At 55.1% G+C, this 16,162-nt stretch overlaps 1 protein-coding gene across 3 annotated transcripts in view; it reads right to left on the bottom strand.

Annotated features, from left to right (window-relative positions):
• EPHB2 (EPH receptor B2) overlaps nucleotides 1-16,162 on the bottom strand; it is a 184,843-nt gene that overhangs the window by 25,538 nt on the left and 143,143 nt on the right. For all 3 annotated transcript variants that reach the window (XM_080656407.1, XM_080656408.1, XM_080656409.1), the window contains exons 4-5: nucleotides 14,644-14,799; nucleotides 12,939-13,274 (exon numbers count right to left, since the gene is read on the bottom strand). In XM_080656407.1, the coding sequence (XP_080512533.1) occupies nucleotides 12,939-13,274; nucleotides 14,644-14,799 (492 nt within the window). The remainder of the gene's footprint in view (nucleotides 1-12,938; nucleotides 13,275-14,643; nucleotides 14,800-16,162) is intronic.

Raw genomic sequence — 16,162 nt, 5'->3', positions numbered from 1 at the left:
GTCAGAGGTCAGGGGTTGGGGTAGGCAGGAGAGGGTGCAGCGTCTGGCCCAACCTCAGAGGTGCCCAGAGAGGGGAAGCGTCTAGCCAAGGCCACACCCTGGGGAGCCGACAGGGTGCAGAGGGACTCATGCAGGGTCACAGGTGCCATCACACGGCCGAGGTAATCCAGCCCCGAGGAGGGACCCTGCTCCTCCCTTCACCTCCTTCCCTGTGACTCACCTTCTAGCAATGAGGAAAAGTGGCAGAATGTGTCCCTGTAAAATGACTGCACTTTTCAAACTCGAGGGGCATCAGGAGATTTGTGAAAACTCCCATTGCTGGGCACCACCGCCCAGATTCTGATGCCACAGGTCTGGGCGGGGCCTGAGAACCTGCAGTTCTAAGAAGCTCAGGTGCTGCTGACCACTGGGAAGGGAGGTAACTTGTCCAAGGTCACCTAGCAGGCAGAGGTGGGGCCAGGACTAGAGCCCAGACCAGGTGGTCTAGTATCTACCCACCACGCTGCTTCTCACAGCCTGGCTTCTGCCCACGATTGCCCCTCTCACTGGCCAGCCTAACCTGTTCCTGGGGCCTCTGGGCCCAGGTAGTCTCGAAGCAGAGGTACAAGTAGTTCCAAGAGGCGCAGGCCGAGGCTGCCAGCTGCCGAGCAGCTGGGGGCCAGACCTCCAGGCCTGGAGGCTTGTCCTGTCCTGAGGCACTGGGGAGCCACGGAGGACTGCAGTGGGGATGGGAACCCGCTCCTCCACTAAAACACAAGCTGCCATCGAGTTTGGCATCTTGACAACCCCTGTATGTCCACTGATGACCAGAAAAGAAAAACGGTCCCCACAGCTAACACCTCACACTTCCTTGTTCACGCTACTCCTGGCACTTTCCCAAATGCTTTATGTCAGTTAACTCATTTAACTGTTATAGCAACCCCATGAGGCTGTTATTATTAGTTAGTATACCCATTTTATGGATGAGAAAATGGAGGCACTGAGGTACGAAGCAACTTTTCCCAAATCTCCCAGGTAGCAGGTAGTGGAGCTGATATTTGAATCTAGGCCCACCTCGGACCCACATATCCTTTCCCCTCCAGTGGCTGTGGTTGATGCAGGCTGACCAGGGAGGTCTGGAAAGCAGTGACCCTCAGAGCACCCTGGTCCAGATCCCATGCTGTTGCTGCGAAGCGAGCTTTACCCGGCTTCTGTTGACTCACCTCACTACCACCCACCCGGCCCGCCCCAGCTCCGGGAGCTCAGCTGTTGGTGGAGGCAGGTCCCACACGGCCGTGGGGGTCTGGGCCTGGCAGGCTTAGCTGGCAGATTTGGGTTACAGGCAGCTAACCCAGCTCTGATCCTGTAAGCCCCGTATCCCTGGGTGTGGCAAGGAGGCGGCATTGCTGGGAAGAAGATCAAGGCGGGCCAAGGGGGGCCAAGCAGGGCTGGCCTTTCTGCCGGAATCCAGGGGGATTAACAGCGGAGAACGGGGAACAGCTGGATGTTCTCTCATCCCTCCTGCCGCCCGCTGCCCACCCTGGGGTGTCAGGTTTCCCTGTAAGCTGGTCTTCAGGGGATTCTGGTATTTTCAATTACCAGCCGGGCACACTGGCAGGGGGATGGGGTCAGCGATGTCCTGTGACCCCTGCAAGGAGATGGAGCCCCAGGGAGCAAGCACAAAAGAGGCTTGTGACCGAGAGGGGAAGGGGGGTGGCCAGCCAGGCGGGGCCTGCTTGGCTGGAGCAGGTGGTCAGGGGCCCTGCTGCCTCCGGCGAGCCCTGGGGGAGGATCAGTCCCTTCATTAGCTGAGACCTGGGGGAGCGGCTTCTGTGTGTGCCCCCGTGTCACCCGCAGGGCATGAAGGGGTTGACCGGGGTGGTCTCTGAGGGCGTTCTGGGACTAGGACCCTTTGATAGGAAGGAAGTCTGCAGGCCTATGACCTGCCTGCTCAGCTCTGCCTCCACAGCCCTGAGCTCTGAGGAATGAAGGCGACCCTACACTCGGCCTTTACTCTTCACCAGTCACAAGACCCCATGAGCTTAGAGGGCGTGGGGGTCGCTGGGCATTGGGCAGCCCCAGACGCCAGCCCGCCTCTCAGATCCCGCGGCCTCTCTGACATCTTCACTCCTGTTGAGAGTCCTCAGTGGCTCCCACTGCACCTGGACTAGAACACACATGCTCCACCTGCCTGCAAGGCCCACCTGCCTGGTGCCTGCCACCTCCTGCCACTCACCCCCCGCTCCCAAGTGCCAGCCACACCGGCTGCCTTTCTGTTCCCGGTCATACCAAGGCCATTGCTTTCTCAGGGTCTTGGCCTCACGTTCTTGCCCGCTAGCCTCTTCCCCCACATCCTCCATGGCCGGCTCCTCCTCTTCATTCCGGTCTCAGCTAAACCGCTGCCTCCTCAGAGAGGCCCTCCCTGACTTCCCCTCCACCTGCCTACCCCAGTCACTCACCATCTCACACACTCTTTCCTGGACAGAGCTAACGTTATCTGAGGGCAGGGACCTGGTCTCTTTTATTCAGTCCTTTATGCCTAGTGCCTGGAACAGCGTGTGGCTCAGAGTAGGTGCTTGGTTGATATTTACTGGAGGAAGGAAAGAAGGAAGAAAGGAAGGAAGGAAGGAAGGAAGGAAGGAAGGAAGGAAGGAAGGAAGGAAGGAAGGAAAAGCTGGCTCTCGCCTTTTCTAGCCCCTTGAGGAACCTGGCTGAGTCCACTGACCCTGGGGCTGGAGCTAGGGCTCCAAGGGGAGACAGTGTGGCTTGTCTAACAGTCACCAACAATTCTCTCTCCGTGAGGCCCCGGTGCCCCCCCGCGATTTCACCTGCTGACATGACATGGGGCTTCTTGCTGACCAGCCAGCCTGCAATACCACATCAACTGTTTTATTCCTGGGCTCGCGTTTGCCAGGGTCCGAAGCGGGAATACCTTACCCGAGACAGGACCCCTAGAATTTCTGGTTGATAATAGTGGAGCTGTTTGGGGTGTTTGTCTCTTAAACCTGCAGCAATGCGGTTAACTCCCAATGACCCGACGAATTCTGGGTGACCTGGTCATAGTTCACACAACAGAACAAAACTCTTCCAGAGAACGGGCCTCTGTTTCTTTCCTAGGGACCGAAGCTCTTAGGTTGTGTGGGACAGAACAAAAGAAAAGCTCAGAGCTGGGCTAGGGTGGTGCTTTTCTATGAAGGAAAGGTGTTCCTCGGCCGAGAAAGTTCGAGATGCACAGAGTTCTAGACCCCTGCCGGTGAGACTCACACGGCACACTCCTGTATTCAAGGCTCTGAGAAGTCCTGCCGGGGAGAAACTTAGCGAACCTGCTTTAACCTGGCCGTCTAAGTCTCCTTTGGCTTCAGAACCCTTTTTCACATAACACTTACTAATGTCTTTAGGAAGCAGAGATCTGTGGAACATATCTATAATAATAAAAGCGTAATACGCTAATTAGACCGGATGTCCTTCTGGACAACCTTCCGGACAAAGCCGGGGCTGCGAGGGAAGCCCGGGTCGCGGGTACCTGCTGGCAGCCGGAGGGAGAGAGGAAAGGAGAGGGAGAGAGAGAGAATAATTGATTGGCTGCCTCCTGCACGTCCCACACTGGGGATTGAGCCCGCAGGTGCCCTTGACCGGGAATCAAACTGTGACTTCCTGGTTCGTAGGTCGGCACTCAACCACTGAGCCTTGTGGGCTGGGCTGTGGAACATATTTTAGACAAAAAAACAAAAAACAAAAAGTGGGACCAGGAAATGCTATATTTTTTTCCCTTAAACCTGAGAAAAGCGTTGCGATTGGCTGTCCATCTGACCATTCATTCTTCTCTTGGCTCAGCAGATTTAGCAGCACCTACCGGCTGCCAGACAAGCAGAGGGAATAGGAGTTCAACACCTCACTTTACAGATGCGGAAAGTGAGTGAGGTCAAGTCTCTTGCCCCGAGTGCCTCGGCTCACAGGCGGCAGGGCTGGCATCAGGACCAGGTTGGGACCAGGTTGTTTTTTTCTCCCCCTGACTACCCAGCCTTGTCTACAAGTGGGCTATGAGCAGGCAGAGGTCAGGCCCTGGGCGTGGTGCTGTGGGAACATCTAATCCCTCACCTTCCAGTGGGCTGCTGAACTGCCTCGATCCTGCCTGTTGCTGCCCGGGGGAACCCAGTCCTACCCAGCACCTGGATTAGCAAAATGGTAAGAGCCTGGGCCTCAGATCAGGTAGCCCAAACAACCTACGTCACCCCTCTGTGCCTCAGTTTCTCCTCTGAACAATGGAGACAATGGCAGGGATGCTGGGAGGTTAAATGAAGACCCAGATATAAAGAACCTGGCCCAGAGTAAGGGAGTCAGGGGATGTCAGTCTGGGCCACTCAGGCTCCCAACAGCAGTGTGAGTAGCTGAATGTTCAGCAAAGGCTCCTGAATGGTGGTGCAGGGGAGAAGAGGCGGCATCCAGGGTTCAGATCCCAGCTCTCTTACGGCAGGTGTGTGACCACAGGCAAGTTACTTCTCTCTCTGAGCCCAAGTTCCTCAGCTATAAATTGGGATGTGTTAGACACTACTCACTGCCTATCAAACATCCATTCTTTCTTTTTCAAATCAACAAAACCCCGGATCTTAGCTAAGGTACCTGGTGCCCAAAGAAAAGACGACTTTTCCCCAAAACTCTGGCAGCTAGAAGTGACCACATTACAAGGTGCTTGCCTGTGATATAAGCGAAATGTGGGACTTGTAGGAGGTCTCTTTCGAAGGGAGCAGTCCTACCCTTAACACTTTCCTTCTTCCATGCTGCCCGGGACATGGAAGTGATACCGGGAGCTCTTGCAGCCATGTTGGCCCACAAGGACAAGAAGCTGTGTGCTGAGAAGCCTGGCTGTCCTAACTCCCGTCTGGTGACATCCTCTATCAATAAGAAACAAACCTGCATTCTGTCCAAGCCACTAGGATAGACAGGTTGTGTGTTAACTGCCTTCCTATAGCTACACCCTTTGCCCTGTAACTTGTTAGTCCCCACGCTCTCTGACTCTGGGCTTGGCCATGGACTTGCGTTGGCCAGTGGGAGATAGGCAAACATGATCTAAGCCAGGGATCCTCAAACTACGGCCCGCGGGCCACATGCGGCCCGCCGAGGACATTTATCCGGCCCGCGGGGTGCCGCTGCCTGTCCTGCTTAGCAGCTGACTTGTCCCGGGCCCGCAGTGCACATAGGAATTTGTTCATAGTTTGTTTTTTTTAAACTATAGTCCGGCCCTCCAGCGGTCTGAGGGACAGTGAACTGGCCCCCTGTTTAAAAAGTTTGAGGACCCCTGATCTAAGCAGAGGCTTGGGAGAGCCCTTTGCATGTATCTGACGCCGTCTGGGTTCCTTGTGATTGCCCAAGAAAGAGCATGTCCAGGCTGACCTGCTGGAGGCTGAGACCGGGAGCAGAGCTGTTGTCCAGTTGTCTCAGCCAGGGCCACTCCTAACCAGCTGACAGCAGTCACCCCCAAACGTGCAATAAAGCCCTACAAAATCCAAAGAGCTGCCGAGTGAGCCCGAGAAGACAGAATGCAAACATGTGAATGCTCCCCGCCAAGACCCATGCAGCCCACCCGGAGACTCTTGAGCTAAAATAAGTGCTGCTTGTTTTCACGCCATTGGTTTTATGGTGGATTGTTAAACAGCATTACTGTGGCAGCGGTGATCTGTTATTTTTCTTCCTGTTACATGCAGCCAAACCCAATCTTAACTGATACCCGAGGCCGGCAATGCCTTCCCTGCAGAATGCTTGGGAGGATCAAAGAGGACGATGCATTCAGAGGGCTCGGCCCAGGGAGGGAAGTGCCCTCTCCCTCTCTCTTCCTTTCCCCAGGCACGGGCCTCGCCAGGGGCTCCCTTGGCCTGGTTCTCTCTGATCGTCTCCGCCCCCAGGGAGAGAAGTCAGTGAGTACATGCTCATGCCAGTTCTAGAGACTGAGCCATTGTGTGCCCACCCCCCAGGAGGGCAGGGGGATCAGAGGAGAACATAGTGGTGGAAAGGGCCTGGGCAAGTTGAAAGTCTTTTCACGAGAAAGCCATGGGGAGTGGTGTTACCTGGCCGGGCTAACCTGGAAACGGGCTCTGCCAAGGAGCTGCTGAGTTATCTTGGGCGATCGCTTAGGAACCTCTCTGGGCATCAGTTTTCTCTTCTTTAAAAGGAGGAGTTGCACCCTAACCGGTTTGGCTCAGTGGATAGAGCGTCGGCCTACGGACTGAGGGGTCCCAGGTTCGATTCCGGTCAAGGGCATGTACCTTGGTTGCGGGCACATCCCCAGTGGGAGGTGTGCAGGAGGCAGCTGATCGATGTTTCTCTCTCATCGATGTTTCTGGCTCTCTGTCCCTCTCCCTTCCTCTCTGTGGAAAATCAATAAAATACATTAAAAAAAAAAGGAGGAGTTGGCACTGGCTGAACTCCAAGGCCCCTGCCAATGCTGATGGGCTTGCATTTGACTTGTGTCCCCTTTCAGGAAAGGCAGAATCATGGCCCCCAAAGATGTCCATGTCCTGATCCTGGAATCCGTGGGTACGTTCCCTGACATGGCAAAAGGGACTTTGCAGATGTGATTAAGGTTACGGCTCCTGAGATGGGGAGATTATCCTGGATTACCCAGGTGGACCCAATCTAATCACTTGAGTCCTGAAAAAAAGGGAACCTTTCCCAGCAGAGGATCAGAGACCAGAGAGCCGGAGTGTCACTCGATGCCCTGTCGCTGGTTCTGAGGCGGGGGTCCACGTGCAAGGACCGGAGAGAAGTCAGCTCCCGGCCGACAGTCATCCAGGAAACGGAGACCTCCTTCCTACAACCACATGGCACTGAATTCTGCTACCACCCAAGTGAGCCAGGAAACGGGTCATCCCTTAGAGCCTCAGAAAGGAACACAGCCTGCCGACACCTTGATTTTTAGCCCCACGAGTTCCGGACTGGACTCGGCCCTCGGAACTGTAAGATGAGAAATGGGCGGCATTCTAAGTTGCTAAGTTTGCAGCATTTTGTTACAGCAGCAATAGCAAATGAGCACGCCTTCTGATTTCATGTGAAGCCTGTCATGTATTGTTCACCTCCTATGTCCTAGGTGCTTTGTCCGCATTATTGTGAACCTGGCAACTGTCTGGCAAAGCTGAGAGGATAGACAAGTGCCCATTTCGAAGGTGCGGACACTGAGGCTTGGAGGTGGAAGGTCTCCTATTAGAGTCTGGCCGCACAGCTTGGAAAGGGCCATGCTGGATGAGGGCCGAATGTGCCAAGCCCAGAACTGGTGCCTCTTCTCCCATATGACCCAGTAGCACATGATGACAAGGGAGCTTCCTCACTGGTCAACCTACTGTTCAGCACGAGTGGCCCCAAAGGCTGCATTCCCCCCGCCAGGCCCATCCGCACAGCCCGCCTGACCTCTGCAGAGGGCTTGGGTCCCGCCAATCCTGAGCCAAGAGTGCAGCGACGTAATTATTTAGGTTCTGCCACTGACTGCCCGGGGACCACGGGCAAGCCCCTTACCTCTCCATGCCTTGCTTTCCTTTCCTACACGACAGGATAATGACAGGACGTGCCTCCTAGCACTGTTGTGAAGTCATCATGAAGGACTGGGGGTGATGTCTGGTGCATAGTAAGCGCTTGGTAGATGTGAGCTATTATGATGATGAGAGCGACTGTAGAATGACCTCTGCTTTTTGAGAGCCTGCCCGTACCCAGAAGCCTGCGAGGCACCTTGAGAACATGAGCTCAAAGCGTCACAGCAGTCCCGCAAGGAGAGGTGACGAAACCCACGAGGAAGACGCGGGCTAAGTAACTTGTCCACGGCTACGTGCTGGTGAGCAGCCAGGCTTGATTCAAAGCCAGATTGGTTGGCTTGATGCCAAAGCCCAGGCTCTTCCCACTCCTTCCCACCGGCCCTGGAGCCAGGCAGAGGTACGGCTGCTCAGGGCTGGCAAGGGTGAGATCGTGTCCCGTGCGCCCCTGGAGGGCGGCCAAGGGCTGGATGCAGCCCTGAGGACGAGCCCCACGTGACTGACGTGCTGTACACACCCCGGTCTGCAAGGCTGCCTCTGGCTCTTCAGTCAGAGCTCAGCTTAAATGCCACCTCCTCAGCGTTGTCTTCTGACATCTGTCCTGAGGCCCGTCCTCCCTCCTGTCCTTTCTGGTCTTATTTGTTTGTGTCCAAGTCCACAGACCCTGGACAGCCAGGCTGAATCCTGGGTCTGCCTCTTCCCAGCTGAGTGATCTGCTTAGCCTCTCCCAAGCCCTGTTTTCTCATCCTTCGAGTGGGGACTCCCAGCCCAGCCTCCTTCCTCAGGGGTCCCTGCGAAGACTCACGCATGGGGGGCAGGAAGGCATGCTGGAATGGCGGGGCGTGGTTCACAGATGGCACGACGGCTTCATGAAGTCAGAAGACAGCTCTGGCTCCGGTGAATGCCAGGGGATCGCGAGCAAGGCCCAGTCCCTTGCCCCAAAGACATACTTTTTCCTTTTAAGGCAGTGAGCTAGATATTTATATATTGAATTGTAGGTCCTGATTAAAACCGGCCACTGAACGCATTTGTCTGGGAATCAAGTCCCCAGCCTTGCTTTCCAGGCTTATCAGACTTCTCCACACCCCACCTCGCTCCATGCTTCTCTGAGCCCTGCGGCAAATGCTCACTGAGCATTCCTGTGGCGCACCCCTGTCTAGGTGCTGGGAGAACCACAGTGAGGAAAAGCAGACCCAGTGGTGATGGTGTGTGTGTGTGTGTGTGTGTGTGTGGGGGGGGGGGGCGGAACGGGAAGGAAATGATCGAAGACATAAAGCAAAAACTCAACCGCAGGCACTTGAGGGCCATGGGGCTGGGGCATGTGATCAAGTCAGGAAGGTCAATGAAGATGGATTAAGGTCTGAAGGAAGGTGGGAGGGGAGAAGCATTCCAGGCAGAGGGAACAGCATGTGCAAAGACCCTGTGGCAGAGGAGTCTGATGCTCAGGAGAAACAGGAGAACTCTCCCTCCCGCCTGCTTCCTATACTTCCCTCCCCTCGGATACCTCCTTCCCTGCATGGCTCCATAGAGACGTGAGAAGCCTCTCCATGCTTCAAAATGCCTCCTCTTCCCAGAAGCCTTCCATGTGTGCCTGCGGGAAACTGATCATTGTCTCACTAATTAGAAAGATATGGACAGGGAACCGGGAAGGCTGGACAACAACCTTCATTGCTCTGAAAGGTCAGAGCTGGTTTGCTCACTGTTTAGTCGAAACATTGTTAGCTGAAGCAGCCTCCACCTCCATTCGTCTTATGTAAATTTCTGTTATTGGAGTTTCCTGCCTACGGGCTATGGGTGTATCCCATAGTCTCAATAAAAGGGATAGCAAGGCCAGAGCAGAGTGTAGTCCTCCCACTAGAGGTGGGCTCCTGCCTGGCCCCCAATATTCCCAAATTAATACTTTTCTAAGTCTCTTTTCATTTGTGCGTGGCCTTCTCCAGAACCCGAACCCTGAACCGGAACCCTGAACCACGCGGGACATGAAAGGGGTTCCCACATGTGCCTTTCTTTCACTCCCCAGGAAGAAATTGTCTCTCCTGCCTATGATCTCCCTCGCCTCCCTGACCCCTCCGTGGGCCCTCACTCATGCCATCTTGTATATAGACTCTGCCCAGGTCTCATCTTTCCAACCAGGACATAAATCCATAGGGCAGGCACTGACTTCTCCAGTGTAGACTTAGAGTCACCTGCTCCCAGGTTTAAATCCTAGTTTAGGCTGTTTGGGAGTGGGACTTAGCATAAAGGATTCTGCTTCTCTGGACTTCCATTTCCTCATCTGGCAAAGGAGGATACTGTGGGGAGGGCATGGGGTGGCTGCACAGTCTCCGGCTCGGCTCTGGGCATCCATGAGAGTGGGGTGTGTCAAGGGGCTTAGAGCAGAGGAGGGGTAGGGGGAGTTATGATCTAGAAAGCCTCAGGGATGGAGGGCTTATAGGGGCTTAGACTCCCTTAGATCCGAGTTTCCCAAATTTGTCTGATAGCAAGAAACATTGGAGCCGCTTGATAGAAATGCAGATTCTCGCTCACTCCTGGGGTTCTGACTCAGCAGGTCTGGGGCGGAGTCCAGAACCTGCATTCTGAAAAGCTCTCCTTTAGTCCTGATGCACAGTGTGGTGGGGAAAATGAGGCCTGGAGGGAGGAGTGATCTTTACAAGTGTGATAGGTTGGAGCAGTTACCTTCGTTCTTCCTCTCTGTAACAGGACTATGCACCCACACTCTTTGCCAAGTAACTCTGCAGGGCTCATTTATGAGGGCGACTGCGCCACACGCAGAGACGTGTGTTTGTGTGGCGTGGCTTGGCCCGCCACGTGTGCTCCCACCATTCACCAGGAGAGAAATAAGCCTGGGTGGCTGCTGGTCCAATGAGAATGAGGAGACATATGGAATAGACTGAATCCAGCCCACGTTCTGGAGTCCTGCCCGGCACAGCCTGTGCAGATTAGCTAAACCCTGGCTGACCCACAGACTAGTGAGTGAGAAAACAAACGTTTATTGTGGTAAATAACTGAGCTGTGGGGCGTTTTTGTTATGCAGCATTATGGCAGCAATAACTGACTAATACACTAAGGTCACCCAGCAAATGAATGACAAAGCTGGGATTCAGCCTCAGGTTCCCTGCTCCTAATCCAGTGCTACTTTCTTACTGCTTCTGTCCCTCAATCCTGAGGGCTCCTTGGGCACCCTCCTCTCTGAAAGCCCCGCACTTCCACTCTGCCCCACCTCTGTTCTCTGGGAGCTTCCAGCTCCAGACAAGAGGGCTCCATCCCAGGAGCCCAGACTCCATCCTTGCTAATATGCCGAGGCTTCTTGATTGAGTAGGCAGTCCCACCCTCAGGGATCCCAAATGGATTCAGGGAAAGCCCCCTCCCCCCGCATCAACGAGGGAAAGAAATCCAGGGCGTCTGGGGAATTTTAGCTTCTCCCAGTTGAAAAAGAGTTCCCTCCCCTCCACTCCCACTGGGAGCCTGGCTTCCCTACCTCGGGGCTTTGTCAAGCTGAAGACACTCGCAGCGAAGGCTTCACAATCTGTTAGGTGTCTCTGCCAACAGCTGCTGGCTTTTGAGGTTCTCTCAGATTGCCCACCTTGAGTCAGCTCCATCCGGACCTCAATCTGAGCGGGACTTAAATGCACCCATGGCCCTTCAAGAACTGCAGGCACAAGCTCAAAAACATGCCCGCTCAGCCACAGCGATACCACAGACATTCACAAACAAAACCACACTACTCCTCAGATACACACACACAGACAGGCAAACCATCATCAGACATACAAACTCATGTTCAAACACACCCCCGCCATGTCCCTCAGATCCAGACCCACCCATGCTCAGGAATGCATGTATCAGTAAGAAGTCACACACCAAGGTCACCTGCAATCACCCACACACAGTCACCCAAACAATAGGACATACCCACACCTTCTTCAAATACACTCCCTCACACGCACCATCAAGCCCACAGTCACACTCAAGGCTCCTTGGACAAACCCTGGGTTAAGCCCAAGCACTGGAGTCTGTTAGACCTAGTTATTTCCTATCTCGTATCTTCCTGCTCTGTGACTCTACTTTTCTGAGCATCATCTGTAAAATGGGGACACAAATGCCTCCTACTCAAGGAGACCAGGAGGATGCAGTGAGGTCAAGCTTGGAAAGCACCGCTCAACCAGGTGGAGCTGGTTGCCCTCTCTCCTTCCATGTCCTAGGCATGCCGTCCCCACCCCTTGAATTCCATTTCTTTCGATGGCTCCCTTCAAATTTCAACTGGGCCTTTAAACTACAGGTCAAATCCTGCCTCCTCGGGCAAGCCTCCCACACCTCCACCTCTGGATCCCCTGAACGAGAAGCTGGAGAGCCCACTCATTTTCTTTCCTGGAGCCTGGCCACCCCTGGTTCCTCCTGGGACAGGACCCAGATCACACCCACAGCAGGGGCTTGGCAAGGATTGCTGAGTGAATAACTGAGGGACACAGTCACAGTGCCGACCACAGAGTTTTCAACCCACAGGTACCGTAAGGTCCTTGAAAGTCTCATGTGACCCTTGTTTGGGGGATGAGGCTGCAAGTGTCTCCCGGACCTGGCCACATGGAGGTCTCCGGTGACCCTGAGGACAGTGGTCTTGGTGGAGAGAAGGGACCAGACACCTACGTGGAATGGACTGAAGGGGAAGAAGGGGTTGGGGGTGAGAGTGCATTGTTTGGCAACGTATTTTGCTGTGAAGGAAGGCAGGGGGGAAGATGGAGGGTGACATGGGGTCACAGAAAGGATTATTAAAGGTGGGCGTAGGGAGAAGAGGTTGGGTGGAGTTAGATTGAAATGGGCTGCAAGTTCAAAGAAAGCACCCGTGGGAACTGCCAGAGGTCCGCCTTCCGCTGTGACGGAGACTGAAGTCAGGCTGCAGAGAATATCCTCCTCTGTGGCTCGGTGACCCCACATGACCAAGTTCCTTCCAGTGGACGGTGCACAGAAGTGATGGTGCATCTGCCCTCCTTGCTTAAAGCACAGTCGCTGCCCAGGTCTCCTCCCTCCCACCCTTCCTGCAGGCCGGAGCACAGACATGCTGACTCAGTGCTGCCCACGGCGGCGCGGGGTGAGACAACAAGACGGGAGGGGCCTGTGTCCCTGGATCTCCAGGGATGAGCTTGCCCTGCGAACCTGACTGCTCACTCCTGGACTCCTACGTGAGAGAGAAATGCATTGCTGTCCTCACAGCCACCCAGCACCGGGCCATTTTGTAATAGCAGCTTCACTTTCATCAATACACGTTCAACAAGTGACAGCAATGATTATAAACACCACCACCATGGTAACGCTCCCCCAGGTGGCAGGCTCACACACACAGCCTTTGAAGAGAGGAAACCGCAGGTGTGAGGGAAGGCTGGCAGGACACCCAGTTGGCACAGCGTGGCGCCCGGCACTGCCCCCGGAGCCTGCCTTGGAAGCGCTTACCTGCTTGGTTGGTGGTGATGTTCACGGAGGCGAACTGCGGTGAAAAGGGGCTCTGGTCGGTGACGCCATTCACGGCCTGGATCTCGAAGGTGTACTGGGTGTGGGCCAGCAGGTCGCTGATGTAGATGCGGGGCTCCGTCAGGCCCAGCTGGCGGGGTGCGTACTGCACGTTGTCCCCACAGCGGATGCAGGCACCCCGGCCGGAGCCACAGCTCTTGCAGATGATGTTGTAGACGAGATCCTCTCGGCCTCCTGAGTCGCGGGGCGGGGTCCATTCTAGCATCAATGAGGTCTCGTTGACGCTGGAGATCACGGCCTGGGGTGCAGAGGGGATGGCTGGGGAGGGGGAGGGGTGCCGGTCAATGGGGACGCTGGGGATACGTTTCTGCCCTGGCTCCAGCCCACGCCTCCCAAAAGGCATCCTCCAAGTACTTTCTCCTCTTCACCCACCAGAGAGATGTTTCTAGAATATAACTCTCATCCTGTTGCACATCTGCTTAAACCAGCCGTGGGCAAACTATGGCCCGCGGGCCAGATCCGGCCCGTTCGACTGTTCTATCTGGCCCGCGGAGCCGAAAGAGCGGAGGGTTCTCTTGCTCTCCCATCCGCTCCTTTACTTTGAATTTATATTAGTTCACACAAACACTCCATCCATGCCTTTGTTCCGGCCCTCTGGTCCAGTTTAAGAACCCATTGTGGCCCTCGAGTCAAAAAGTTTGCCCACCCCTGGCTTAAACCCTTCTCCCTAGATGCTAGCCTCTTTGGTGTTTGTTACCAGGGACAGTCTTTTTGTGTTGGGGGTTATGCCCTCCCCAATATCTACTTCCCTTTTCCCCTTATAACAGAACCCAATTTTATTCAGGTGGCAATACGTCCAGCTGAGAGACTGTATTTCCCAGCCTTCTCTGATGACGTGCTGGCTACGGATTGCAGCGTTAGCTGTTGCTTAGGACTTTTTCTTAAAAGGAGACAGCTGCAGAATACCCCTTTATCCCCTTCCTTCTGTCTGCGGCCTAGAACGTGTGTGATGGCTGGCGCTTCGGCAGCAATGTTGGACTATGAAGTGACCTGAAGGATAGAAACCACATAACAGGATGGCAGAACAGAAGGGGAGCCAGGTTCCAGAGAACCCCCTGGATTTACCATGCTCTCCCGACACTGCCTATCCCCGGGCTTCTGTTACGTAGGAGAATAAGCCCTCATGGTTTCTGCCACGGGGGCCAGCTCTGTTACTAGCAGCTGAGTGCCATTCCTGTGGGATGCAGGGGTGGTAACACTGCCCTCGTACTCACCCTTCCTTAGAGAACCTTGGCCTGCGACTCGGGCAGCCACTGCCAGGTTAGAACACTGGGCCGCCTTTTCTGCCACAGACACCACCTGTGTTGGTTCTTTCTCTGCCAACCCTGCCATTGTCTGTCCTTTTGTAAATCCAGACCTTGACTTTATCCTCCATGTGACTTCACCGAAAGGGGCAAGGAGCCAGATGCCAGCTCTGTGGCATCTGCACGTTGGCAGCATGACCACCCCAGGGACTGCCCCCGATGGTCCCTTTCAACCAGTTTTCCACCCCTCCCTCCCCCTCCCCCCGCAGGTCCTCCTCACTCAGGAAAGGCTGGCTGTAGCCGGACAGCCGCCCAGCCTTCGCTCTGGGGTTTTCTGCAGGAGACTGGACCCAGGCATCGCCCTCAAGGGGCCCCTGACGTACTTGTGCAGGGCATGTCCAGTGGGTCCAGGTCTGCTCGGTAGTAGCCGTTGCGGCAGACACAGTTGGTGGCCCCTTCTGAAGTGGTCCGGCTGTTGATGGGACAGTGGGTGCAGGCCTCGTCCCCTTGGTTGGCCTTGAAGGTTCCAGATGGGCAGCCTGAGAGAGAAGACAGAGAGAGTCGCCGAGTAAACCAGTGGACTCAGAGAGGACCCCACAGTCTCAAGGCGGGGCACGCAGCATCACGAGGGGCCAGGAGGCCGGTGTGAGGGGCCACGCAGTGTCATTGCCGAGAAACCATCTCCTGAAGATCGTGGGGGTCTCCACTTCCCCACGAGGCAGTCCTAGCTGTGCCCAGGAGGTTCTGGTACCTGCTTTCTGTCTCTAAAGCTGTCTATGTGTTCAGCTGGGCCCCTGGCAAGCCTTTCTTACCTACTCCAGGTCGGCTGTGCCACAGCTCTTAGGACCAACCCTGACTTAGCCTGAAGGCTCTGAAGAGGCCTACGGCAGTGCCCGAGGCCCAGTCTCACGTACCAATGGCTGGCCCTGGGTTCTAGATGATTGAGATTGCATTCCAGTAGGCAAGCCCTGGCACAGTGCAGAGAGCATGGAGAGAGGCGATGTGGTCGAGCAGGCAAGACCACTGGCTTTGGACGCAGACAGACCTGGGTTTGAGTCCCAGTTTGGCCTTGTACTAGCTGTGTGGCCCTAGGCAAGTGGCTTAACCATTCTGAGACTCAGCTTCCTTACTTGCAAAATTATGATTCCAAGGCCCATTTCTGCGGGCCATTGTGGGCATTTGGTGTAAGCCGGTAAAGCACATGACATGAGGCTTTGCACAGTATAGGTGCCCAATGAATAGTAGTGGTTATAATAGGTGTTTGATCAATTTACTCAATAAAGGGCTCCGAAGTACCAGGGACAGCCTGAGGAGGGCAGTGTTTGCACTTGGTGGGCACGGAGCCATCTGGGCTCTCACAGGGTCTTTGGCCTTCTTCCCTACTCTGGGGGATGCTCAGGATTTGGGTTCAGGCCCGACAGCTCAGGCTCCGGTCCTACAAGAGGTCATCCCTCCTGGCTTGGGAATCAGAAGGCCTGGGCTCTAGACCCTGCCCCTTTCCTGGCCTGTTTCTTCTTCCACCCACTGGGGTTCGTCATCCCAGCTCTGCTGTTGTGCCGTGTGTGTGTGTGTGTGTGTGTGTGTGTGTGTGTGTGTGTGTGTGTAGGGCAAGGTGTAGGTGAGAAGGTGGACAGGGAAGAGCTTTGCAAGGGGCAAGTTCCTCCTTGGGACAAAATGCAGCAGAGCTGTCCACTGGCCTGGGCTCTCACCTGATCACATTCCATGCTGGAGTCCTGTGTGAGCTCTGGCCAGCAGCCCCACCTCTCTGAGCATCCCTTTCCTCCCACATGAAAGGCTAACATACATTTCCCAAATCGTTTTTCCAGCCGCAGACTCCGAACGTATCTTTCAAGTCCAAGGCTTAGCAAATCACTCATCAAGGGGTCTCCTGGCCCTGCTCTC

The sequence above is a fragment of the Plecotus auritus genome (genome assembly GCF_963455305.1).
Source record: "Plecotus auritus genome assembly, chromosome: 2".
NCBI classification, from domain to species: domain Eukaryota; kingdom Metazoa; phylum Chordata; class Mammalia; order Chiroptera; family Vespertilionidae; genus Plecotus; species Plecotus auritus.
This window is presented reverse-complemented; position numbering and strand designations above follow the sequence as displayed.